Source organism: Tribolium castaneum, chromosome 3 (genome assembly GCF_031307605.1).
Source record: "Tribolium castaneum strain GA2 chromosome 3, icTriCast1.1, whole genome shotgun sequence".
Lineage (NCBI taxonomy): Eukaryota > Metazoa > Arthropoda > Insecta > Coleoptera > Tenebrionidae > Tribolium > Tribolium castaneum.
Window position 1 is genome coordinate 20473204 of NC_087396.1, and position 25718 is coordinate 20498921.

The window sequence follows — 25718 nt, forward strand, 5'->3', positions numbered from 1 at the left end:
AATCGGGAAAAGGCGCCCGCAGTGCATGCCTGAGCTCCTGTGGGAAAGTGCGTCGCTCGGAAAACCCGCCCGAGTTCGGCTCTGGACTTGGCCATCAATGAAAAACTGGACACGAGTCGTTAAAATGCGAGTTAGGTGACAACTTTCTTAAGGAAAGTCCCGACGTGATTGGATTTTTGATGATGAAGGCAGAGGAAGCAAAGAGTGCGCGATTTTACTAGCCAGTTGGGGGCAGGATGCACAAGAACACGTGAAAAACGACAATGAGTCCGCAACAGACAAGTAAGTCGCTGAAATTTTCTTTATGTGGAGGCTTATAAATACACGGCTATTTTACGCTCTTTAAATAAACATGAAAACCTCATTTTCCCCGGCCCTGAAATAGACCAGCACGGGCTATTATCTTCGATTAATTAATAATGTCGGTTTAAACCCCCGTATTACCACGAGTTGAATCGCGTTGGCTCGATGTTTTGGTTGTTTTTGAAGCAAATATTTATGACAGTGTGTGTGGATTAATTTGATTACACACCGGTGAAAGACTTTATGCCAAGGTTTAATTGAACGTGCCATATTTATTTTTTCGAAATATCAATTTGGGATGGAACAATTCAATTTCCTTGTTATTGCCCTGTTTACACAGGGAAACAGAAGGATGCGATAAAATTTTATTGTACAATTTATTAGTGTTTTGTTGAACTAACAACGAAATTCAATTTCAATATTGCACCTTTTTGTTTTGCGAGAAAACATTCATAAAACTTAGATTGTAAAACTGCTTTAAATTATGGACAACTTGTGTTTTGTAAAGATATTACATGAAAAACCATACGTAAGTCGTGAAATATTTATGAAAAAAAAAACTAAAGGGTCTTAAAGAATATTCGAAGGGTATACCGGAGAGGAAATCGCTAAAAAATTATGGGAAATTATGAGATCAGAGCAAATCATGCGGCTTTATTTTATCCTTCATTATTTATTTACATTTAAGTTGTCTTTACGAGAGAAACGTATTTTGCAAAATTACGTCAAAAAAATTACCATATAACGCTTTTTACCCTATTTTTATTAATTATTAATTTTATTAATTTATTATTAATGCATTGAAAAATAGGCAAATATTTTGCAAATTATGTTATTTTGATAATTTTTTTTCTTTTTATCTTATTTTTTTAAGAGAAACACTTAGGTATTTTACAAAATTTTACCAAAAAATATTCTGATGAGATGCTTCTTGAAATTGATAACATTATTGTGAAAAATCTTGAAACATTTTATTATTTTTGTTTTTTTGTGTTGTTTTATTGTTTTCTAAGAAGAAACTTAGTTGTTTTACAAAATTTCGTCAAAAAATTACCATCTCAAATTAAAAGATATGTTTTTACCCTATTTTTATTAAAATAATACATCGGAAAATAAGCAAATAGTTAGAAATTTACGTTATTTTGACATTATTTTGGTCTTTCTTTTCGTTTTTTCTTATTTTTTTAAGAGAAGCACGTACGTAGGTAATTTGCAAGTTTTGACAAAAAATATTCCGATGAGATCGAAATTCCTGTTTTTTTTGTAATTTAGTTTTTTTATTTGAGCAAAATTTTTTGATAACATTGTGAAAAATTATAGAATACTGGATTATTTTGTTTTTTTTGTGTTATGTTTCATTGTTTTCGAGCTAGAAACTTATTTGATTTGCAAAATTTCGTCAAAAAATGAGCAAATTATCAAAATTGATGTGTTTTTAGTTTGCTTTAATGATTTAGTTCTTTTTTTGAGCAACATTTTACTAAAACACACCGAAAAATAATCTATAAATAGTAAATGAAAAACATTTTTTTGCGAGAGAAACTAAATTATTTTCCAGGAGTTTGCTATAAAAAAACCTACAATAGATCAAAGTTGAATTTTTTGTCTTAAGTCTGTTTTTTGAGCGAAATTTACGAGAAAATTTCAATAAAATAACAAGCCAAAAAATAAATAATATCGAAAATTCGGTAATTGTGTCATAAGTTTTATGTTGCTTTTTTTTTAGGTTTGTTTATTTTCTTGTCTTTGAGCGCAAATCTTACTTATTTAGTAAAATTCATTGAAAATGGAGTTTTACAAACAAAAAATGATCATATTATGTTAAAAATTTCGGTATTTTTACATAATTTTGGTCTTTTTAAGTAGGTTTTGTCATGTTTTTGAACACTTCTACGTTAAAAATAAACAAATTAGATCACAAATGAAGTTTTTTAACCGCTTTTTTATAAGCAAACACAGAAAAATGATCCAATTATGTTAAATTTATTTTTTTTATTAGATTTTGAGCGAAAAACTTGCTTTTTTTAATTTCTCCCCAAAGTGTTAATTTTTTTTTGTTTAAATGTTGACTATTTTAGTCTGTTTTAAGCTGGGTTTTAAAATGATTTAACTTTATTTTGAGCGACGTTTCATTAAAACACACTGAACACTTGTGTTCTTTTTCGATAGGTTGATATACTGTTATTATTATCAGTAACTTGTTAAACCTTTATTACTGCTTACGTGTTTCTAAAAAAATGATATGTTATTTGTTTATGACCTTCTTTCTCCTTACGTGTTAAAAGGAATATATATGTATGTTTTGTAACAAACCACAGAAATAAAGTTAACGATCGTAAAACTAATACAAACAGTTGGGTAATAATTTAAAAAAAATAAGTAGAAATGCATTGAAGATTTTAGGATTTAATTTTGTTTTATTATTCCTTATTTTATTTTTATTGAATTTTTATTAATTTTAAAACTTGTATTAATTTCGATGTACCTATACAAGGTTTTTTATTGTATCTTATTGTCTCTATTAGGTAAATAGTTTCTTTGTTTCCCAGTGCCATTTCTGCCATTTCTTATTATAAGTATTTAAAATTGAAAAAAATTGATTTTTTTTTGCAAAATTAATTATATTTTAATTTTTGATTTTTTAATACACCCTGTATATAACTTGGCCGAAACATTTTCCTTTATTTTTATAGTGATGCTGTTACTGTTTTAAATTTGGTTCCGAAAGGTAAACAATCCCATTGTTTGTGTTAATCTCCACAACGTCATAACTTTCCAATGACGTCCTCACCGAATTTTACGCCGAACGTGTAAAAGCTCAAACAAATTTCCTCCTCCAGATTGAGGAGTTAATTAAACGCCGTTCTAAAAATCGAGTAATTTCACTTCTCTTCCGATAAACATCTGTCCCATAAATAATTTTTAATTTCGCGTCCAATTATCGAATGTTTGGGAAATGAAGAGTTTGTAAAATCAATCATTTGGCTATTTTTAATTAGATGGCGATTTTATGCGTTGTTTTAACAACAAATCTATAAATTTGACGAACAAAGTCCGCGGCTTTTAACGCATCTGTATTATTTCATTCAGTTAGCTCCAGAACTAATAATATTTACCTACAAAGCTCTATTTACATAATGGGGTTTCTATTTTCGAACTGCTGTTTGGAAAGTATCATACTCTTTGTGATAAAAGATGGGCGTTAAAAGTTTATATAGTTTCAGTTTGACTGAAACGAAAATATTTTTCCCGGAGCTTTGATCAAAGTTGCACAAACAGTAACGGTAATTGACGGAATTTCGGTAGGTGGTCTAGTATATTATTCCTGCATTGTTCGATTAAGCTCGTTATGAACTATGGTTGCCAAACAAATAGATTTTTATTTTGTTACCCTTGGACTTAATCAGCGAATTTCTCCGAATCACAGAAAACTTTATGACTTTCCCGCCGGTTTATTTTGGAATCAGAGCTAATTGTTTTCGTCTTTAGTGGTGAATTTTTCTGGCTGGTTTGTTATTTCGGTAGCAACGTCTTTTTTTAGATGCAAGACAATAGTCTCCAAAGAAGAATTTTGGCACAACAATTAGCCAAGGGTGTATAGGCCAGGAATAGAAAGATGTAACAATAATTTAAATACCATACCCGGGGAGAGCTTTATTAAAACATTCCTGAAATGCTGATTTCAACATATGCATGTTGGAGAAATCCAGCACTTGTCAGATGGATTAGCTCGATTGAAGTTGGGTAAACTACAGTGCTTACAAGCAGCTTAAAACGTTGACCACCCACTAAGAACAGGATTATAACGTTCAGACTTAATACTTATGAGCCATGTCGAAATTGTTTGCAGTAGCAGCAGTTGATCTGTGATATTTTTGTCTTGATTTTTCAAAAAATACGCAGGTCATTTCAGCTACTAATTGAAAATGGAAAATAAAACAGGGTTATTCACCAATAAATCACAGATTTATGTCAAAAATGACAATATTTTTGCAAGTTCTGAGGATTTAAACACCTTTTTAGACCAAAAATCAAGTTTTTCTTTCTGTTTTTATTAAACTAGATCGAAAAAATTACCAAATTTGGTCGAAAATGACCAAAAATTTACATTTTCTAGGCGTTTATTCAACAAAAACAAAAACTCAATTATTGCGCAAAATTTTTTAAAAAGTAAGTCAATAAATTACAGAATTATACTAAAAATGTCATTATTTTTGCAAGTTCTGAGGATTTAAATACTTTTTAGACCAAAAATCAAGTTTTTCTTTCTGTTTTTATTAAGTTAGAACGAAAAAATCACCAAATTTGGTCGAAAATGACCAAAAATTTGGCCTTTCTAAGTGTTTATTCAGCAAAAACTCAATTATTGCCCAAAATTTCTTAAAAAGTAAACCAGTAAATCACCGAGTTATGTCAAAAATGACAATATTTTTGCAAGTTCTGAGGATTTAAACACCTTTTTAGACCAAAAATCAAGTTTTTCTTCCTGTTTTTATTAAGTTAGAACGAAAAAATCACCAAATTTGGTCGAAAATGACCAAAAATATGGCCTTTCTAAGTGTTTATTCAGCAAAAACTCTATTATTGCCCAAAATTTCTTAAAAAGTAAACCAGTAAATCACAGAGTTATGTCAAAAATGACAATATTTTTGCAAGTTCTAAGGATTTAAACACCTTTTTAGACCAAAAATCAAGTTTTTCTTCCTGTTTTTATTAAGTTAGAACGAAATAATCACCAAATTTGGTCGAAAATGACCAAAAATTTGGCCTTTCTAAGTGTTTATTCAGCAAAAACTCTATTATTGCCCAAAATTTCTTAAAAAGTAAACCAGTAAGTCACAGAGTTATGTCAAAAATGACAGTATTTTTGCCAATTCTGAGGATTTAAACACCTTTTTAGACCAAAAATCAAGATTTTCTTCCTGTTTTTATTAAGTTAGAACGAAAAAATCATCAAATTTGGCCAAAAATGACCAAAAATTTACATTTTCTAAGCATTTATTGAGCACAAAAACTCAATTATTGCGCAAAATTTCTTAAAAAGTAAGCCAATAAAACACAGAATTTTGTCAAAAATTACAATTTTTTTGCAAGTTCTGAGGATTTAAACACGTTTTTTTCCAAATTCATGCAAATGTTTCTACGATTATTATAATTATTAATATTTTTTGTGAAACTTTCAACTTTTTGTTATTAAATATTAATTCAATGTTCATAGTATATGGAATTTTTTTTTGAAAATTCAGTTTTGTTAAAGAAAGGAACAAATGAGTTAGTTTAAAATGAATTCAAAATTTTAATGTAAAATATGTAGGTATCTATTTTAGGAATACATGAAAAATCGATAGTTTTTTTTAATCATGCAAATTGTTTGTTATCAGTGTGTTATCTTAATGTTATTCTTTAGGGACCTCAGAATTTTGATAATTTCATTAATTGAAGGTTTTCAAAATAATTCCTTGTTAATTTATTTAAATGTTTTCAAGAAGACGAAAAAACAACAGTTATGACTACCCTAAAATTAGAAAATGTTTTATTTCTAGTTCAAATTTTGCTCAAAAAATTATCAATTTCAAAATTTGCATAAAAAACTGTTTGCCAAAGTAATAACAAAAATCGTAGTGAATTATTGCGAGAAAAAAGAAATACTTTTTTGCAATAAACACAGCCACGTATTTGGTGCTCCAATTTCGAAAATCACAAATCTCTCTAAAACACACATTTGGAAATAGCTTTGGGAAATATGTCACTTGCCAGGATTGTCTTTTTCCCCTTTATTTGATATCGATCTCCTACTTTTACTGGAGCACCGTCTTTCCAAGACACGATATCAGATTTTCTTACATAATTTGACAGAATTTGATAATTCTGTCTTCGCCAGTTTTATAGACACTTCATAAATATAAAATTTAATGGTAATGGAGCCAAACCAAAAGACACGCAATTGCGAAAATAATAAATTCACCAGAGCGTAGGTGTTTTACAACTTACAAATATCATGCAGTTCGGGGTCTTATTAGGCCTTTGTTGTATTGATCGCGATTACTTGCAGAATTAAATTAAAACAAGAATCATTTTTTGCGTGTTGGACGTAACACTAGCTTAAAAATTAACCAAATACTATTTTTACCCCCAATTTATTGAACTGTTGGTGGACACCAAATAATAATTGACGATATTTTATTACCCAGCTTCAAGTTCCAGAAATAACTAGTTTGCAGTCTGCTTTTGCCAATTTTTCTTGTTCCTCCCACATAATAAATTAGTTCGATTATTCTGGTTACAGAAAAAAAGCACACTTTTGCAGTCATAAGCCAAAAGTCGGCACGCAAGCCTTATAAGAAAATATTCGGCTTGTGCCTGAAACTCGGTCAAGGATCGATGCTGAAACGCTGAAAGTGAAATCTGCAGCTCATATTGTGCTCGCTCCCACCCCATTTTAACAAATTCGACCAAAATTCTTCGTGTTTTAACAAATTGTTTATTTATTTTTACCGAGTTTCTGGCACGGCTCCAGTTAGATAATAGTGATTGGAATTATGATTTAATTTGTCAATTTGTTTCAGAAGTAAACACGGCCAACAAATCCACTCCAACGCCAAGCGGAAGAAACCAGGAAGTGGCGACTCTGGTTGTTATGATAGTAGTGCTGACAATTATCATACTGTTCTGCTGTTTTGCTGCGCCTGGTGTCAGGGATTTGTGCAAGAAGTACGTGTTCCGCACCTGTGTCATGGACGATCCTGATATAGACAATGGTAAATAATTTCAGCAGTTTCACTTCCGCAATTTGTCACTTAATTTGAGACAAAAATGTGCCAAAGCCGGGACATATTTACGGTTCCATAAATTAAATTGCTGTAAACAAACGCTTTCTGGCGAAAATTTATTCCTTCCTAGTTGGAATTTGGGATAATTTTTTTTAGATATTGACGTGGAAAACTAGTTTTTCCACCAATCACTCACATATGCCACTTTTCATTGACTTTATGGTTTGTGCAATTGCCAAAAGCAACGCTCTTAAATTACGGTGCATTAACGACGTGACAAAATCGCATAAAGATGAGCTTTTTACGAGTGCCTTGTCCATTGTCTCTTGAAAAAAGATTAATAAAACTGAACTCTGCTTCATACATAATTTTTGCCATAATTTTTGTTTATCAGCCATTCATTTTATGGATTTTTCACGATAATTTGTGAACATCTGTTTCGTGTAAATTAACCGTAAAAATTGTGATTTTTGAGTGATTTATTTAGTTTGGACAAGGCGATTTTGTCTTTTAATCTGGACATAGAACAGAGCCAACAAAAGTTGTTTTTTAAATTCTTAGCATTCTAGTAAGACTTTGTTTTAATTTTAGCCCAGCACTGATGCCATTTCAAATTCTGTGTGCAAGAATTTGCTCCAGGCTTTTAGTAAAAACTAGTAAGAAATTAATAATTTTATTCTGGATGAATTCGGCTTAGCGGCGCTCCGACGTGCCCGAATTTGGAAGTAGAAAAGTTTTATTTCAAAGTTTTGTCTGTCTTTCAAGCTCTCGGGGAAAACTTAAACGTGTGTTTTAAAATAATTATACAAATAATAATATTATTAATAAAATTAGGCGTGTCTATTGGCTCACAACTGTGCCTACTTCCTGAATTATTTATAACGTGTAAATAATTTAAACCGTCGTTATTATGCAGGCTGTAATCTCGGTAAAATCTTCATCTAATAATAACGCGCGTTACCAAACTGAGAGCAATTAATTTCCTAAACATATCTCCAAAATAGAATGGTTTCAATTCCTGCATCTCAATTTTGTATTCTGTATCCATTAGCATTATGGCCTTGCTCATGAATTTAATAATACACGAAACCCCAACTTGTGAAAACAATAACAGATAATATTACAAATTTCAGTATATACGCGCAGATGTAGACGCAGGGACGAGTTTAAAGTTATTTCAGAAACGAACAAAAACAAGGGACAGGTAAAATCGGTGTTTTAACTAATTAACTTGTGCACTTACTAATTTGTTTTTGAACTAATACTATAAATCAATCGTCTTGTATTTATGTGGTTTTATGCAAATTTCAATATACTTTTCGCAATTGTAAAGTGTAAACTTTTTAACCAATTAACTTGGGATTGTTTGCTTGTTTTATCGTTATTGCCGCAAAAATTCGATTAGCGAGCGATCCGTCAGTAAATCCGTTTATAAATAACCCCGGTATAATTTACTCACGTTCTGGCGAAAAGTGAAATTGTGCTCTTCTTGAAACAAAGTACGAAAATATTTTTACATTTCAAGGTTTAACCTTTAACCAATCACTTAATTTGTTGTTTAATTAGACCGAAATTGATTTTGTTTAGCTTGTTTTTGAACAAGAAATACGATGTACATTTTTTTTTCAAAACTAATTTTGATCAAAAGTGTTGTTTTTGCAAAATTTCCCAACTACCAACCAGTACATATATTTTTTTTCGCATATTTTCCAGTCAAAAACGTTATTATTTCGCAAAATTTCGTTAAGAATAAACCGTAAAATTACCAAAATTGGACTAAATTTGATCCAAATTGATGTTATTTTAGCTCATTTTGCGCAATTTAATAAAATGTTGTAAAAAAACAAACCGAAATTTCACCAACTTAAGACCGAAAATTGTGTAAATTACGCATTTTTCGAATTTTAAACACGCTTTTGGGTTTAAACTGTTTGTTAAAGGTAAAAGTTTGCCAAAAATAGGTGAAAATTAGATTATTTCAACCAGCGACTGACTCACTTACTGCATAAGGACTTTTTACAACAACAAATTTTAGGTCGAAAGTAGGTAAAGTTATTTCTGCATTTCTTGAACATTCAATCATGTTTGAGAGCTGAAATTTCAATTTTTTTTCGAGATTTTGCTGAAGGAGACCGAAAAAATCAACAATTTAAGTCCAAAATTATATCTAATAATAATAATAATAATAATAATAATAATAATAATAATAATAATAATAATAATAATAATCATTTAATCTTTTTTATTGTAATGTTACTCTGATGTTAAGCCCTTTGTGTTAAATTTTAAGTTGTCTTATACACACAACGTATGTGTTCTTAGATGAAAATTGTAATTATTATTATTTTATCTTTGTGCACAATTTTCAGTCAGGATAGTAATTATTTTGTAATTTTTTTTAAAACATACTAAACCGATTGTTGTTTTAAAAAAATAAATAAATAAAAACACAGATTTTAAAGATTTTTTCCAAAAAAATTACTTAAGATTGAATGAAAAATCACCGCATTAGACCGAAGTTAATAATAATTTTATCTCTTTTGGGTAAAGACTGAGTTATTTATTGCAAGAACTTGTAAAAACACAGTTAAAATTTACAAAATAATTAATAATTTATGTTAGCTTCTCTCTATTTAGCTCGTTTTGGAGCGAAATTTCGTCAAAATTAGCCGAAAAACTATAACATTTGGCCAAAAATCATGTTCGGAAATATTATTTGCATAATTTTATTCGAACCAAACCAAATAATGCAAAAATTAGGCCAAAATAAATTGTAATTTTTGCTTTTTTTCAGTCATTTCAGTTTGTTTTTGAACCTAAAACGCTTTTATTTTGTAACATCTTGTGAAAAGATCCCTCAAAATCACAAAAATAAAATAGAACTGATGTTACTTTGCCTGTTTTACCCGTTTTCCTTTGTATTTTGAGCAAAATTTCGTCAAGAATATTTTTGATTTCTTACGTAAATCATCTAATTAGATCAAGTTTTGCCTTTTGTCTGCATGTTTTTGATGTAGAAACGTAATTAAATTTCACAAAAATGTGAAAAATAACTAAAAAATTTAATTAATCTTCAGTTTTGTTCCTTAACTCTGAATGATATTCTAAACATAATGAAATAAAAAGTTGTATTTTGCTACACTGCAAATTTTAATCGTACTGATTTTGCATCAACCGAATAATTAATTATGTAAATTTGCAAAAAAACTAAGAAATCGATTTTTCTTAACCAACAGCTTTTAACAAAAAATCCTCAATCATTTCAAAACTCTCAAACCAAGTTTACGGTAATAATTTTAATAATATGTAATAAAAATAAAGGGTATCCATGTGCTATCGATTACAATTTACAAGACAAATAAACGGAGCGTTCAGAAGTCAACCACTGTATAATTCAAATAAAATAAATATAAATAAAATTAAATGGAATACAGATAAACTTGATTAAATAAATATCCCACTACGTGAAGATCGTCCGCTGAGTGTTTTAAAGGTAAAATATAACAAATACAATTATGTAACCATAAAGATTGATAAAAATCTGTGCAGAAAATAATATACATGTAGTTAGAAATATGAAATAAATACGAAAACAAAGAAGACAGGATAAGAAAAAAATTATGTATAAGTTTAAACATGATAAAACCAAAAAAAGTAACTGAACCGAAACCGTTTTAACCATTTCATTAGTGATTTAACACCCTCTTAATTCTAAGAAAATTCGTAGACTTGCCTCTCTTATATTCTTAAAAATAGTTAAACAACCTAAACTGACTAATAAGTTTAGATACTAAAATTAATTAATTATGTAGTTCTTTGTTTACTATAAGTAGTTATTGTTTTTTTTTTGTACTAGTTGTTTGTAGTTTTTTAGAACACCTCTGGTTCTATTTAGTTCACATAGCAATAATCAGAGCTTACGCTGTAATTAAAAATTTTTAAAAACTGGTCAATTAAATGATAGCAAAACTTGCAAAGGTGAAAAAAGAATCGTTATTTAAGGACTTATTAGTGTCTCATTTCTTGCACAAGGACTTTTTACAACAACAAATTTTGGGTCAAAAGTAGGTACCGTTATTTCTGCATTTCTTGAACATTCAGTCATGTTTGAGAAACAAAATTTCAATTTTTTTCCGATATTTCGCTAAAGGAGACCGAAAAAATCAACAATTTAAGTCCAAAATTATATCTAATAATAATAATAATTTTAAAAATTTTGTATTGTGATGTTACTCTGATGTTAAGCCCTTTGCGCTAAATTTTGAGTTACAACGTATGCGTCCTTAGATGAAAATTATTATTATTATTATTATTATTAATTATTAATTATTATTATTATTATTATTATTATTATTATTATTATTATTATTATTATTATTATTATTATTATTATTATTATTATTATTATTATTATTATTATTATTATTATCTTATCTTTGTGCATAGTTTTCAGTCAGGATACTAATTATTTCAAATATACTAAACCGAGTGTTGTTATTTTAACATTACTCGGATCTTGATGAGGTAAAGATTGGATTTTTTCCAAAAAAATTACTTAAAATTGAATGAAAAATCACCGCATTTGATCGAAGTTGATAATAATCTTATCTCTTTTAGGTAGAGACTAAGTTATTTATCGCAAGAACTTGTCAAAACACAGTTAAAATTCAGAAAATAATTGAAAATTTATGTTAGCTTCTCTCTATTTAACGCGTTTTGGTTCTTTTAGTTCACATAGCAATAATCAGAGCTTACGCTGTAATTAAGAATTTTTAAAAACTGGTCAATTAAATGATAGCAAAACTTGCAAAGGTGAAAAAAGAATCCTTATTTAAGGACTTATTAGTGTCTCATTTATTGCACAAGGACTTTTTACAACAACAAATTTTGGGTCAAAAGTAGGTACCGTTATTTCGGCATTTCTTGAACATTCAGTCATGTTTGAGAAACAAAATTTCAATTTTTTTCCGAGATTTCGCTAAAGGAGACCGAAAAAATCAACAATTTAAGTCCAAAATTATATCTAATAATAATAATAATAATTATTTTAAAAATTTTATATTGCGATGTTACTCTGATGTTAAGCCCTTTGCGCTAAATTTATTATTATTATTATTATTATTATTATTATTATTATTATTATTATTATTATTATTATTATTATTATTATTATTATTATTATCTTATCTTTGTGCATAGTTTTCAGTCAGGATACTAATTATTTCAAATATACTAAACCGAGTGTTGTTATTTTAACATTACTCGGATCTTGATGAGGTAAAGATTTGGATTTTTTTCAAAAAAATTACTTAAAACTGAATGAAAAATCACCGCATTTGATCGAAGTTGATAATAATCTTATCTCTTTTCGGTAGAGACTAAGTTATTTATCGCAAGAACTTCTCAAAACATAGTTAAAATTCAGAAAATAATTGAAAATTTATGTTAGCTTACGCTGTAATTAAGAATTTTTAAAAACTGGTCAATTAAATGCTATCAAAACTTGCAAAGGTGAAAAAAGAATCGCTATTTAGGGACTTGTTAGTTGTCTGAACCACAAAATGACTGTCTATATAACATTTTGAACGGGCAGGTGATGCTTACTGACTTTTTGTAATAGAAAAAAATGCGTGTGTTACAACTTAACGAGAGCACAATTTCTTTTCGCTTCACATTGTGTCTGTAATTTCCACCGTTTGTTGCAGCTAGCGCCGCAGGAGAATCAGCGACGCCAACAATAATCCTGCTGCCGTACGGCAGGATGCTGGTGGTGGACCGCGCCGTGTTCGCCCAGCTCCAGGCCGACCACACCGGCATCGATTTTATGGAACTGAGTGCGAACCTGATCCGAGCTCAACGCTACCAAGCCGGAAGCACCCCCAGCATCCTGGACTCGGAAACGACCAGCAAGGGGCTGTCGCCCACCTCTCTGGGCTTCTCGCCGCCGGCTTACGAGGACATCTTCGGGGACAAATCCGATCTTCCGCCGTCGTACAGTGAAGTTAGTTTAATGTTTAGGACGCAAAGGAGACTGCAGGAGCCGGAAAGCATCGAAATGTGCGAAGTGGAAGAGGGGGGCTTGAGTGATGCGGATGTGAACAATGAGAACAATTTTAATAAGGAGTTGGACGAGGAGAGTGTGAGGATTGCCGTGGAGGAGTGCGATGCCTCCACTTCCGAGACGGGGGAGGATGGCGAGGTTAAGGAGAGTAGGATTTAAGACACCCTTGTTATTGTTACACTGTGCTGTTATTGGGGCAGTCGGGCACTAACGCATTCTAAATCAAACGATTTTGAACGAAAAATTACACTTTACAACGTTTTTAAAGATAAAATTCGGAACTGCCAACAAAATAGTCACTGTCTGGATTCTTAATTTCGGAGCAGTGACGTGGTTTTGAAATTAAGTTGGTAACACCCAAAAAAAATTATCGAACATCTGTAGAATTACCTACTTTTGTCCAGCAAATTTTTTTTTAAATAAATAGAAAAATCACCAAATTAAATAAGTAAAAAAATGTATCGTGTGTTTTTTTACTAAATACGTACATTTTTCGTTATTTTTGCGTTTTTCGTGTGTTTTAGCACGATTTTAGTGAAAATTTTTAATTCTCGTGAGTTTGAAAGACCACCAAATTATCGAAAGTCATGTTGTTTTACTTGATTATTTGCTCAATTTGGCTTATTTGTGAACAAAATTTTGTCAAAAATGAATCCAAAATTTTCCAAAAAATGTGTAATTGTTCATTTTTATGAGATTTCATTAAATACGCTTAAAGTATTGTGAAAGTAAAGTGACAAATTGTGCTTGAAAGATTACCAGATTCTCAAAAAGGGTGTGATGTTTTGAACTAGAAATAGATTTACTTCACAAACCTTGCCAAACAAAAAACTAAAAAATGTTTGTTTGTGAACGAAAAGTTGTCAAAAATATATCAAAAAATTATCCATGTCGTTAAAGAAATTGTTATATGTTCTTTTTATGAGATTTTACTAAACACCGTTGAAAAACTGCCAAATACCATTGACAACAACTTTATTTTTGATTTTTCGTGAATTTTATTACGTTTTTAGCGTCCGAAATTTTTTTTTATTTTGTTAAAATAGTTTGAAAAGACCACCAAATTATCTAAACTGATGCAATATTTGTTTATTTGAACCAGTGACTCATGTCTTTACAAAGAGTTGCCAAAGCACACATAAAAAATAAAAAGTAAATAAAAATCGATGTTGTTTTGATTGTTTTACTGGATTTTGCTTGTCTGTGAGTGAAATTTCGTAAACAAAATTATCGAAAAATCACCAAGGTAGTTATCACAGGCGAAGTGTTGTTGAAATAGATCCACAAGGGCTTTATTTTTGTGTTTTTTGTGTATTTTTGTGCAAAAACAATTTTCTTTAATTTCGCTAAAACTGTTTTAAAAATCACCAAATTATCGGAACTGTAATTTTCTCAATACTTTGCAAAACAAGCTTAAAAAGCAGAAAGTAAATCAAAACTGATGTTATTTCCCTTCTTTCACTCATTTTTGCCTCGATTTTTGCTGTTTGTGTGCGAAATTACGTCAAAAATTATTAGTAAAATGAGCAAATTTGTTTAAAGTTGAATATAGTGTTTCGTGGTGAGTTTTATTTAGTAAACAGGTTCAAAAATTGTTAAATTCAACAAAAAAGACATTAATTTAGCGTTTTTTTCCATTTCTTAGGAAAAAACGCAAGTATTTTGATAAATTCTGCAAAAATTTTGACAGAATCAGCTAAGCATCTCAGATTGAAATTGTTATTATTTTAATATCTTTCGCTTGATTTGGTTGCTTTCTGATTAATTTACTTGTTTTCAGACAAAATTTCGCCAAAAAAAGTCGAAAAAACACTAAATTAGTGCAAAAATAACCTAATGTTTTATTGTTTGTTTAGCACATGAACTTAGAAACGCAATTATTATTGTGGCATTTTTCGAGTTTTTAAGCATAAAAAATAAAAGGTTTCTTCTCGAAGTGGCTGATAATAATTGATAAATTAGCATTGGACGTTATTTATTTTAGCCTTTTTCGCTTATTTCGTTCCTTTTGAATCAGAAACACATTTATTAGCAAAATTTTGTCAAATTATTTCCAAAAGTCACAAAAATCGATCGAAATTAATATTATTTTGAGCAAAAATTCGTCAGAAATTATCCAAAAGACCGCAAGGTTTGACCAAAGATTGTGTTATTTTCTACCTCTTTTAGGCACGTTTTAAGACCAAAGTCCCCACACAAAACCTTACAGCCAGAATTAGAGCAATTTTGCTCAGAAAACGCAATTATTTCGCAAAATCTCGTTAAAAATGAGCAAATCAGAAACATCAGAGTGCGTAAAAATTTACAAATTTTTGTCTGTGCTTTATTAAGTGTTGCCAACCAAATTTCAAAGTTTCAAACTTTCTTGATTTACGATGTTCTCACCGAACCCGACTGCCCTCCCAAGCCACTTTTTACGTTTTGTAAAAAGTGTCATTGTTCTTTTCTAGCAATTTTATCGCTGGTCCTGTTTAAAAGACAGCAACGCTTCAAATTTTAAAATTTCTTACTAAATTGCATATCATCTAGTGCGAAGAGTCAATTAGGTGCATTAAAACAATAAACTTTATTAAGACATAGTTTACTTATAAACACCAAACTACAACGAAGAATTATTTCGTGTTCTATCTGTACGTCATATCCTTACAAGAATACAATAAATTTTTTACAAACTCGTGCCTCTTTTATTTAAACGGGTACTCTGGGTGCTCCTCAATCCCCTTAAAGGCGGCAAAATTCAAAATCCTGATCCCCTGGTCCAGACCATTCAACTGACTCATGTCCCCCTGATCCAGCTCGAACCCGAAAATGTCGATGTTTTCCCGCAGCCGCTTCGGGTTGGTGCTTTTGGGAATCACCACGATCCCCTTCTGGACTGCATGGCGCAGCACGATCTGGGCTTCGCTCCTCTTGTGTTTGGCTGCAATTGCTTTAACTACCGGATTATTCAAAATATCCGGCAAATCAATCCTGCGAAAAAGGAAACCAGTTCAAAAACCACGGAACCAAAGCGCTTTTAATGCAAAAATATGCCCATTAAAACACATATTACACCTAAACATGCGGCGAAACGCAAAGGGCGAGGTGTCGAAGCGTTACAGTCGCTCACTTTGCACAAAGTGCAATTCGTGAGCTTAAAACTGTAGTTTAAGTGGCGGAAAACTAAGCTCGCCCAGTTCTCCCAGTGTTTACAGGGTGTGTCATAATCGGCGAGACTTCGATACATGCAAGTTTTAAACGTCCCATTTATCTCCTTTCTAACCGGTGCTTCAAAACAACATTACACTTAATTGCAAATCATTCAAAAGCGCTCAAACGTTGCTCACATTTTTTTCGAAATTTTCTCCGAACATCAGCCAAGTGAAACACTTTTCGAATGATGTAAGAGCTGTGCAAGCACAGAGTTTTTACGTTTCGTTCGCGCAAAGCAGGTTTGTAAAAAATGTCGATGACGGAAGAGCTTGTTTGCGGTATTTGGAAAAATTCGTGTGGCTCTTCACCTCGTATCAGAAAGTTGTCACAGTTCATTTTAGTCGGGCTCATTGCTTTGTCGTTTTTGAGACAATTTTCGTTCGTGTCGGCGCAAAAGTGACAAGTGCGCACACACAAAACTACGAAAGGTTGGATCAAAAAAAATTTCGTTTGAACGCTTACCTGGGGGAATTAAAATGGCTGAGGTGAGTGAAATGAAGAATAGGGTTTGACAAATCATGACATTTGGCCGTAACTCAAAAACACGGAATTATCTAAGCTAAAAACTCAGTTTTTGACAGGTTATTGCGAATTTTTCATAACTAAACATTTTTTTTTTAATTTAAGTGTTTTAGCATTACTTGCAATCACTAAGAAAAAAATCAGAACAGTTACGACTTGCTCAAAGAACCAACATAACTGTTTTTTTAGATCTTAAAAGAGCATTCAAAACTATCGATAGAAATATTTTATTAACTAAATTGCGGTGCTATGGTATTGGGGGTAATGTCATTAAATGGTTTGAAAGTTATCTAACAGACAGGAAACAAAAAGTTAAATATAATAACGTTTTGTCTGATGAAGTGTCTAGTGAATTTGGTGTACCACAAGGTAGCGTTCTTGGCCCTCTTTTATTTTTAATTTATCTTAATGACATTGTAAACTATTGTGATTGTGATTTTGTTAATTTGTTTGCCGATGACACATTGGTAGCATGCTATGACACTGATCTTGATAAATGTATTCAAAAAATGAACAAGGCTCTCGAAATACTTGAAAAATATTTTAACACAAATAAACTTAAAGTAAACGTGTCCAAAACTAAAGCTATAATTTTTACAACTAAATATAAATACAACCAAATTGATTTTGCCAACATTAATTTAAGCATATATAACATAACTGTAGAGTTTGTTAATAAATGTAAGTATTTAGGATTTTACCTAGATAGCTTGCTCGATTTTGAGAGTCATCTCGATTATGTTTGTAAAAAAATTAGGACGAAATTGTTTTTTTTCTTAAGAATATCTACGCATGTGTCAATGCAAACAAGAATTTTAATTTACAATTGTATTGTCCAACCACATTTTGATTATTGTGCCACACTTATGTACCTGCTACGGCCTAGTCATGTTGTACAACTGCAAAAGCTTCAGAATAGAGGAATGCGTATAATTTTAAGATGTAACCGCTTAACACCTATAAAATGTATGTTATCGGCCCTAATGTGGTTTTCTGTGACGCAACGACTGTATTATTCTACCATGATTTTTGTATATAAAATAATTAAGCTTGGAGTACCAGAGTATTTCAGTGAATATCTTATTTGCAGACATAGTGTACACAATTACCAGACTAAGGATTCTTCCAAAATTAATGTTTAAAGTGTAAATTACCGACAAACAATGTTATCTTTATTTTTTAAGGGTATTAATGAATATAATAAGTTACCAAACAATATTAGAAATGCAGGTACTCTATCTATATTTAAATCAAAAATCAAAGATTATGTGAAGATAAATGTGCAATAAGTGTGACTTTTATCCACTAATGTAATTTTTTATTTATTTTTAACTATTGTAACTAGGTTTCCTATTAATAATTAATAAATTCTTCTTCTTCTTCTTCTTCTTCTTCTTCTTCTTCAGCGAGTTGTTGAAATCCACCAAAAATATCTAGCTAAAATTTGTTTATATCTTATCTATTTTAGTAGAGTATAAAATGTTACTTCTGGGCCAGGACATTTGGCGTCTTAAAAATCAAGGTAGAATCTTACAAATTTAACTGTTTGCCCAAAAGCAAACAACCGAAAAGGGCCCAAAACCTCTCAAAAATCATTAATTTTTATCCACCCCAAAAGTTCTCAAATACGTGTGGACCTCCAAAAATTGGGCACACGAAAAAACCGTTAAAATATCCCAAAATAATGGAAAATCACCTCAAGAACGCCCTAAAAAACTAACAGAATACCTTGTTTTTACACACCCCAAAATGGCTTTTTTATTTCTGGACATTTTTAATTTTTTTCCTTGAGTTTATTTAAGTTTTTTAGAATTTTAAATCTGTTTCTGGTTTATTCGCATTTCTGCAGCATTCAATTTTATATTTATAATTTATTCTGCTCTGCTAAAGCCGAAAGAAAGTATTACGATTACAAGTCAAAATGAGAGAAAATGTAAAACTGAAACTAAAAAGTCTGTAAAATCTAAATAAGGATATACAAATAACTTAAAAAAAACATTTATTTCAAAATTGCGAGATATCAGAAATCTAACTATGATTAATTTGACCATAAAAAATTTTTTGTATTATTTTTTAAGTTACCTCTCATTGTTCCTTTGAAAATTTGATATGAATTTATAAATTCATTCGTTTTTAGCAGTGTCACTTCTTCATATTTTCATTTTTTTAATTTATATCTCGTTTTTTTTGGTTTTTCAAGTTCTTTTTTTCTAGTTCACGTTGATGAGTTTTTCAAAATTTTAAGTATTTTAGATGTTTTAGTTTAGCTAAGTTTTTTTCAAAATTGTATTTGATTTTATCAGTTTTCTTATTGGTTTTAGATTTGAATGTTTCCGAATTTTAGGCATCATCAGGTCAGGTCAGGTCAGGTTTTGGATCTTGTACAAAATACAGATTGGAGAAAACAAAACTATATTACTGACTGAACAAAATTCAGATCTTTGTTAAGAGTCGATTCTCAAAAAAATCCTCAAACAGATTTTATTTTTTTTTTAATTTTACATTTTGACACCATAATGTTAATGACATTTCTCTCGTCATTCGTTTTTAAGGGCTGACGTCATTTTTATTTTTTTATATGACAACTGACAATTTTGTTCGTTTTTTGATCGTTTTTGCCTTATTTTATAAGGGGTGATTGTTTTTTGTATATCTTTTGTGTTTAGGGATCATATTAAGTGACATATAAAATATGTCAAGAAGAAAAAGATAAAGCCCAATATGTTAAATAACCCGACCTGTTCGAGGATTTTTTAAAAAAATTACTAAAAACTTAGATTCGAATTTTGTGCGTTATTTTTGGTTCAGTTTGTACATGATTTTGTTACTTTGTTGAAGTACTAAAAAACAAATCTGGGAAAACGTACACATTATTATTAAATCAAATTTTCAAGTGTAGTGCGCTTCAAGCTTGATCTCGCTTACGTTTTTGAATTTTTTGGAATTAAAAATTGGGCATTAAATTTTTAAATACCAGGAGTATATTGTTTATGATTAAAAGTATTCACATTTTTTCGTCCATTCTCTAGGATTTCTATGATTCTCCGATTTAAGTTTTCAGAGTTATGATTAATTTTTTTTCGTAAATTTCGTAAAATATTTGAAATATTTTTGAGATTTGTTTTGTTGTTATTTATTGATTATACAGATTGAGGCTAAAAATTTGAATATTGGCAATAAATTTTATTTAATTTTTTTAAATTGTGTTTTAAGTTCAGATTTAGTTTAGATTTTTTTCCAAGCTCTTTTTCCAACTAGAGCATTAGAGAAAGGTGTTTTTTGTTACTTTTTTTTCACCCTTCAATTATCGAAAATCAAAGTTCGACTATAACTACAGTACACAGCGTGTTCTAGCGAGTTGGTAGACAATCTAATAAAATTTATAACTGTGAAAAAATTTGTGTTATATAACTGTAACTATAATTATATTCGAAAATTAGAAATATTAACATTTTTAAGAGTCAATAACGGACTTTACCAACTCGCTGTACACCCCAATAACCGCGCTGATTGAAACTTATTACTTTTGTCCAAATTGGGCCATAAATTTCGCCAATCCGGGAGACCCCAAAGGTGAGTAAGCCGTCACAACGATTTTGTTCGTTTTGCAAAACTCGACCAACTCTTTCTGCTGCAAATACGCGTGAAGTTCCACCTGGAGATTGGAAGGCGGAATGCGACAGTTTTGCAAAACTCTCTCAATCTGCTTCTGGTTGAAGTTTGAAAGGCCGATGGATTTTGTGAGTCCTGCGTCGAGTTGCGCTTCCATCGCCTGCAGATAATTGTTGCAGTTAGTGCACGCGATTGCAGCCTTGGCAATGATAAGAAAATGCCATAAATCGATAAATAAGGCCGGGCTCTTTCTACTCCAGTCAAATAAGCCTTTAGGTCAAAATGTATAAAACTGTACAAAAACGTTTTTGTTTCGCAACTGGGCGACAATGATAATTATTTTTCTATTTTTGCCGATATGTGGAATCCAATTTTAAATCGAAAAATGAAAGTGAGTCTTTTAAATAATTAGAACTTGCGCCAACGTAACAGTTTTTTACATGTCCCTAAAGTTTTTTTAAATCGATTTACCTTACACCTTTATATTTAAAAATTAATAAAAAATAGAAACGGTGCTTTCTTGATGACAATATTAGTACGTGCGTCTTGAACACAGTCTGAGAGACTTACTGATTAAGTTTGATTGACCTGAATTGCTACAGGGTGTTTACAATTTATTTTCAATCTTCTTAAACTTTCGAGCCTTTTATTTTGCTTATTTCAGATGGCAACCTGTTCATTTTTATATCGTTCGATGCAGAATGAAAAAAGGAACAATTTCTCTTATTACAACCCTAACGTAAATCTTAACACATTCGGAGTTATTTGCCAAAATCTTGTTTTGTCAACTATTTTACTGCCAAATTTAATGAATAAAAGTCAAAGATGACTCCAACCCTGTTTGTTTTTGTATCATTCGATGCGGAATTAAAAAAGCAACATTTTTTGTTATTACAACCCTATTACAAATCCTAACACATTCGGAGTTATTTGCCAAAAACCTTAACAATGTTTGCCTTTCAATCATTACATTGTCAGAGTGAGTTTTTAGCAAATAACTCCGAATGTGTTAGGATTTACGTTAGAGTTGTGATAAAAAAAATAATCATTATTTAATTCCGCATTGAGTGATATAAAAATAAACATGGTTGGAACCAACCTCGATTTTTATTCAATAAATTGGTCATTAAATTACTTGGCAAAACAAGTTTTTATCAAATAACTCGAAATGTGTTAAGATTTACGTTAGGGTTGTAATAAGAAAAAACGTCTATTTTCTAATTACTCATCGTATGGTATAAAATAAACAAGGGTTGCCATCTGAAATGAGCAAAAAAAAGGCTATAAAGTTTAAAAAGATTGAAAATAAATTGTAAACACCCTGTAGTAATTCAGATCAATCAAACTTAATTAATATGTTTATCAGACCTTCTTCAACACGTACCTAGTAATAATGTAATGAAAAAACGTTGCTTCTATTTTTTATTAATTTTTAAAACTAAAGGTGTAAAACTGTTTTTTTTTTTTAAAGGAATCCCTGAACCGATTTGAAAAAACTTTAGAGACATGTAAGAAACTAAAAAAGCATTTATTATGACGTCATACTTTTTTGGGTCACTCTGTATTATCAAAAATATTTTCTTGAAATATGTCCTAAAGTATAAATAACGTCTACAAAATATCAAAAGTCCAAGTTTACTAATAGCTGAGCTTCAGAAGACGGGAGATAAGCTGGGCCACCCTGTATAAGCGAAGAAAAAGCTTAAGATGAGTACACCAAAACCCTTATAAACGAGTATTTTATGCTATTTTTAATGCTTTTAATTAAAAAAAAATTTTTTTTGTCGTCTAGGGAATTTTGTGGCAGTTGGTAACGGTAATAAATAATAAATGAAGAAAAATTAAATCGATCGTACGTGTATTCCACGCATTATCGATGAAACCCTTGAAAACTAAATATCTGTAAACTCGTTAAACTAGAGCGCATTTTAAACTGTTTAATTTTTTTTTCAAAAATAAGTCAAAAAATAAAAAAGTGTTACGTTGGCGCAAATTTAATTACGATTCTATTACCAAAACTTATTTTCGTTTCCGAAAAAAGTGAATGTATAAAAAGATAATAGGAAAATAAGTTGCTAAGAAAAAAATTTTAAAGAAATGTTCTAAAATTTTGCATAAAATTGTTCTTTTGACTTTTGCTATACTATATCTTCCTTTCAAATATTTGTACATTCTTTTGATACTATTTTTCCTGTGTGTTTTATTACTAAATTTATTTCTGCCCCACTGTTTACAATTTCTACAAAGGTTAGCACCTTCCATAAGGCCACGTGGTCGGTGCTGGGGTCAATGTCGATGCGCCCATCTGGAGTCATGGGATGCAGGTCCCCCTCGACGTCCTTGAACGCAAACGGGACGTGGATCAAGAACAAATCCAGATATTGGACTTGGAGCAGGTCGAGCGAGCGTTTGATGTACTTGGAGACGGCCTCCGGGCGGTTTCCCCCAGGGGGCAGTTTGGTGACGAGGAAGATGTCTTTGCCTGCAAATCGCGGCCAATTTGATTATGATGACTCTGGAGATAGGGAGCATTACGGGTTAGTTTGCCCGAGGAGAGCCACCGGTTTAGAACTTTGCCGATAACTTTTTCATTTTCATAGACGTGAGCTGTGTCGATATGGCGGTATCCGGCTTCCAGGGCGGCTTCGAAGGCTTGCTCCAGTTCTTCGTCTTTTGCCTTGAAACGGATCAGTGTTTTGTGAGAAAAACCGGCAATGCAACGGATTTGGTTAATTGTTTGTTTGAACAATTGTGTTACCTTCATTTTTTGTCTCTACTGCAAATTAATTCGACAGAATTGCTGGTATTACCCACAAAAACGAGGACAAACGTAATTTGATATCATGTCATTAACGAATGAATTGATTGGAATATTCTTGTTTTATAATTATTTGGTTCACAATTAAATAAAAATAAAAAAACGGTCACTAATTTTAACAAAACACCGAATAATTGGATTTGATTGAAGAATTGTACGTTTTTAATTTAAATTTTACGTTTTAAGGTACTGTAAGATTTTTGTATTTTAAACGTTCAATTCACAGACTATCCCGAGACTATTTCCTGTTTTTTTTTTAATTTCGTTCAAATATCTATAAACCATTGTTAGGTATTTTTTTATTGTCTCAATTACGGCAAAACTATTTGAAAAAGTAATACTATTTTGACCCTAGTCTATGTAAAATGATCAGGGGAATCGACTGGCGTCGAGAAAATCGTCAAATTCTCAATAGTTTTTTAGTTATGATTTTTTTTATAATTTGACTTATTTTTGCTTTTATGAGCAATTTACAACAAAACTATTAGTTTGAGAACAATGATCTTTTTTGAAAAAGGTAGATAATTCAAAAAGCTTTCCAACGATAATAAGGTCTATAGGCTTATCTCTAATAGTTCAGAAGTTATATCTCCTGAACCATCAAACAAAATCTCGACAAAAATTGGAAAAATTAAAAATTAAAAAATCAAAGCTGTTAACTTTTTTTGCACTTTTAACAACTTCAGAAGCTTGTAAACGCATAGAAAAGTCCATAAAACATTGCTGAAGTAAGTTTTTTTTTAAATTTTGTTCAAATATCTTTTAAGACATTATGTTAGGTATTTTTTTATTTCTTTATTTTCTCAATTACGGCAAAACTATTTAAAAAAGTAGCACTATTTTGACTCTAGTGTATGTAAAATGATCAGGGAAATCGACTGGCGTCGAGAAAATTGCCAAATTCTCAATAGTTTTTTAATTATGAATTTTTTTAAATTTGCCTATTTTTGCTTTTATGAGCAATTTACGACAAAACTATTAGTTTGAGAACAATAATCTTTTTTGAAAAAGGTAGATAATCCAAAAAGCTTTCCAACGATAATAAGGTCTATAGGCTTATCTCTAATACTTCAGAAGTTATATCTCCTGAACCATCGAACAAAATCTCGACAAAAATTGGAAAAATAAAAAATTAAAAAATCAAAGCTGTTAACTTTTTTTGCACTTTTAAAAACTTCAGAGGGTTGCAAACGCATAAAAGAGTCCATAAAACATTGCTGGAGTGGTTTAATTTTTTTCCACTTTTGTGAAGATTAAGGTAAGACAAAATTAAATTTTTAGCAAAAAAATTCAAAATTATAAATCTAATGGAAAGTTGGTTTTGTTTTGAAGTATCACTTTTCGTTTTTAAATTATAATTTTTTTTACTAAAAATTGAAGTATGTAACAGCCCTAAGTTTAAAACATTATGATTGGAAAATATTTACAAAAATACTTTAATTAGAAGACACAGTTTGTGTAATCCTAAATTGTTACCATCATTGTTTATTATTTTAGGAGTACTTTATTTTCTATAAAAAATATTTGATCAATAAATTTTTATTAAAAAAATGTTTAGGCTTGGTATATTGGCTCATACTTGAAAAATTTATTAACTTTTATTTTGTTAAACGGAAATTTTCATACTTAATTCCATAACCAAATATTTAGTTTGTTTATTGTTCTTATTTCTATTGTAAAAATTTCGCTAAAAAATGACTGTGTTTATTTTCTATTGAAATGTAGTAAAAATTTATACATTATTTTGTAGGAGATTGGCAAGTGACATTTCCGTTAAAAAAAGACTTTGTTGTGAGCTAAAAATGCATTTCCGCAATATAATAATTGCATTATCATTCATTATTCACCCAATTATGCAAGTATTTATTCTTGTTATCTTATTACTTCTAAAAATAAGTAAATGCCACTGTAAATGCAGTTACGAGCGCTTGCATAAATAATTGCACATAAATTATACTCCCATTTTTCATCACTCTCAGATTGAATTTACATACGAATCTTTAAATAATTGTCTAGTTAATTTCAAATTCGAATCCACCAGTGTTTATTCACACACGAAAAGTTCAACAAACTCTGCGAGGAAAAACGCTTGATAGTGTTATTTATTTAGGTATTAAAACGTAATAAAAGCGACTTACTTGCCAGGTTCCATACCCTATCATTGGCATTTTCAATCCGTTGTTTAAAGTAGTCGTAAGCACACTCATTTTTGCAAAATTACTGCTTGACCGCCGCGTTGAAATTTCCGGTAAAACCCAACTTTTAATAAACGTAGAAACGCGAAAAAGACCACAAGAATTCATAAATTAGCAAAAACCGGTGGAAATACTTCGTTGGATGGAAGATAAATGTGCGAGAGTACGCACCAAACTAAGGCTTGAGCGTTGTGGTTTATCAAGGTTGTGGATAATGACCTTGTTACCACTTGGTGGCAGTCATT

At 30.5% G+C, this 25718-nt stretch overlaps 2 protein-coding genes across 2 annotated transcripts; one reads left to right on the top strand and one right to left on the bottom strand.

Annotated features, from left to right (window-relative positions):
* LOC655240 (hypothetical protein) lies at window positions 1-15808 on the top strand. Its single transcript, XM_008201898.3, has 3 exons — window positions 1-282; window positions 6870-7061; window positions 12779-15808. The coding sequence occupies exons 1-3, from the start codon at window positions 264-266 to the stop codon at window positions 13291-13293; spliced, it is 726 nt and encodes a 241-aa protein (XP_008200120.1). The 5' UTR covers window positions 1-263; the 3' UTR covers window positions 13294-15808.
* Window positions 15700-25673, bottom strand: LOC654959 (uncharacterized protein). The gene is made up of 5 exons (XM_961258.4): window positions 25417-25673; window positions 22996-23137; window positions 22716-22942; window positions 20373-20620; window positions 15700-16104 (listed from the first exon to the last, which is right to left on the bottom strand). Exons 1-5 carry the CDS (start codon window positions 25579-25581, stop codon window positions 15819-15821), a joined length of 1068 nt encoding a protein of 355 aa, XP_966351.2. The 5' UTR covers window positions 25582-25673; the 3' UTR covers window positions 15700-15818.
* Between the last annotated feature and the right edge of the window lie 45 nt (window positions 25674-25718).

Excerpts from the sequence above, each read along its gene's own strand:
- LOC655240 (XM_008201898.3), top strand. Across the intron at positions 7,062-12,778 it reads CGATCCTGATATAGACAATG|CTAGCGCCGCAGGAGAATCA; the intron begins GTAAATAATTTC and ends CGTTTGTTGCAG.
- LOC654959 (XM_961258.4), bottom strand. The coding sequence starts at position 25,581 with ATGAATTCTTGTGGTCTTTTTCGCGTTTCTACGTTTATTAAAAGTTGG. Across the intron at positions 20,621-22,715 it reads ACCACGTGGCCTTATGGAAG|GCGATGGAAGCGCAACTCGA; the intron begins GTGCTAACCTTT and ends AATTATCTGCAG. Across the intron at positions 16,105-20,372 it reads ATGGCCCAATTTGGACAAAA|GATTGATTTGCCGGATATTT; the intron begins GTAATAAGTTTC and ends CCTTTTTCGCAG.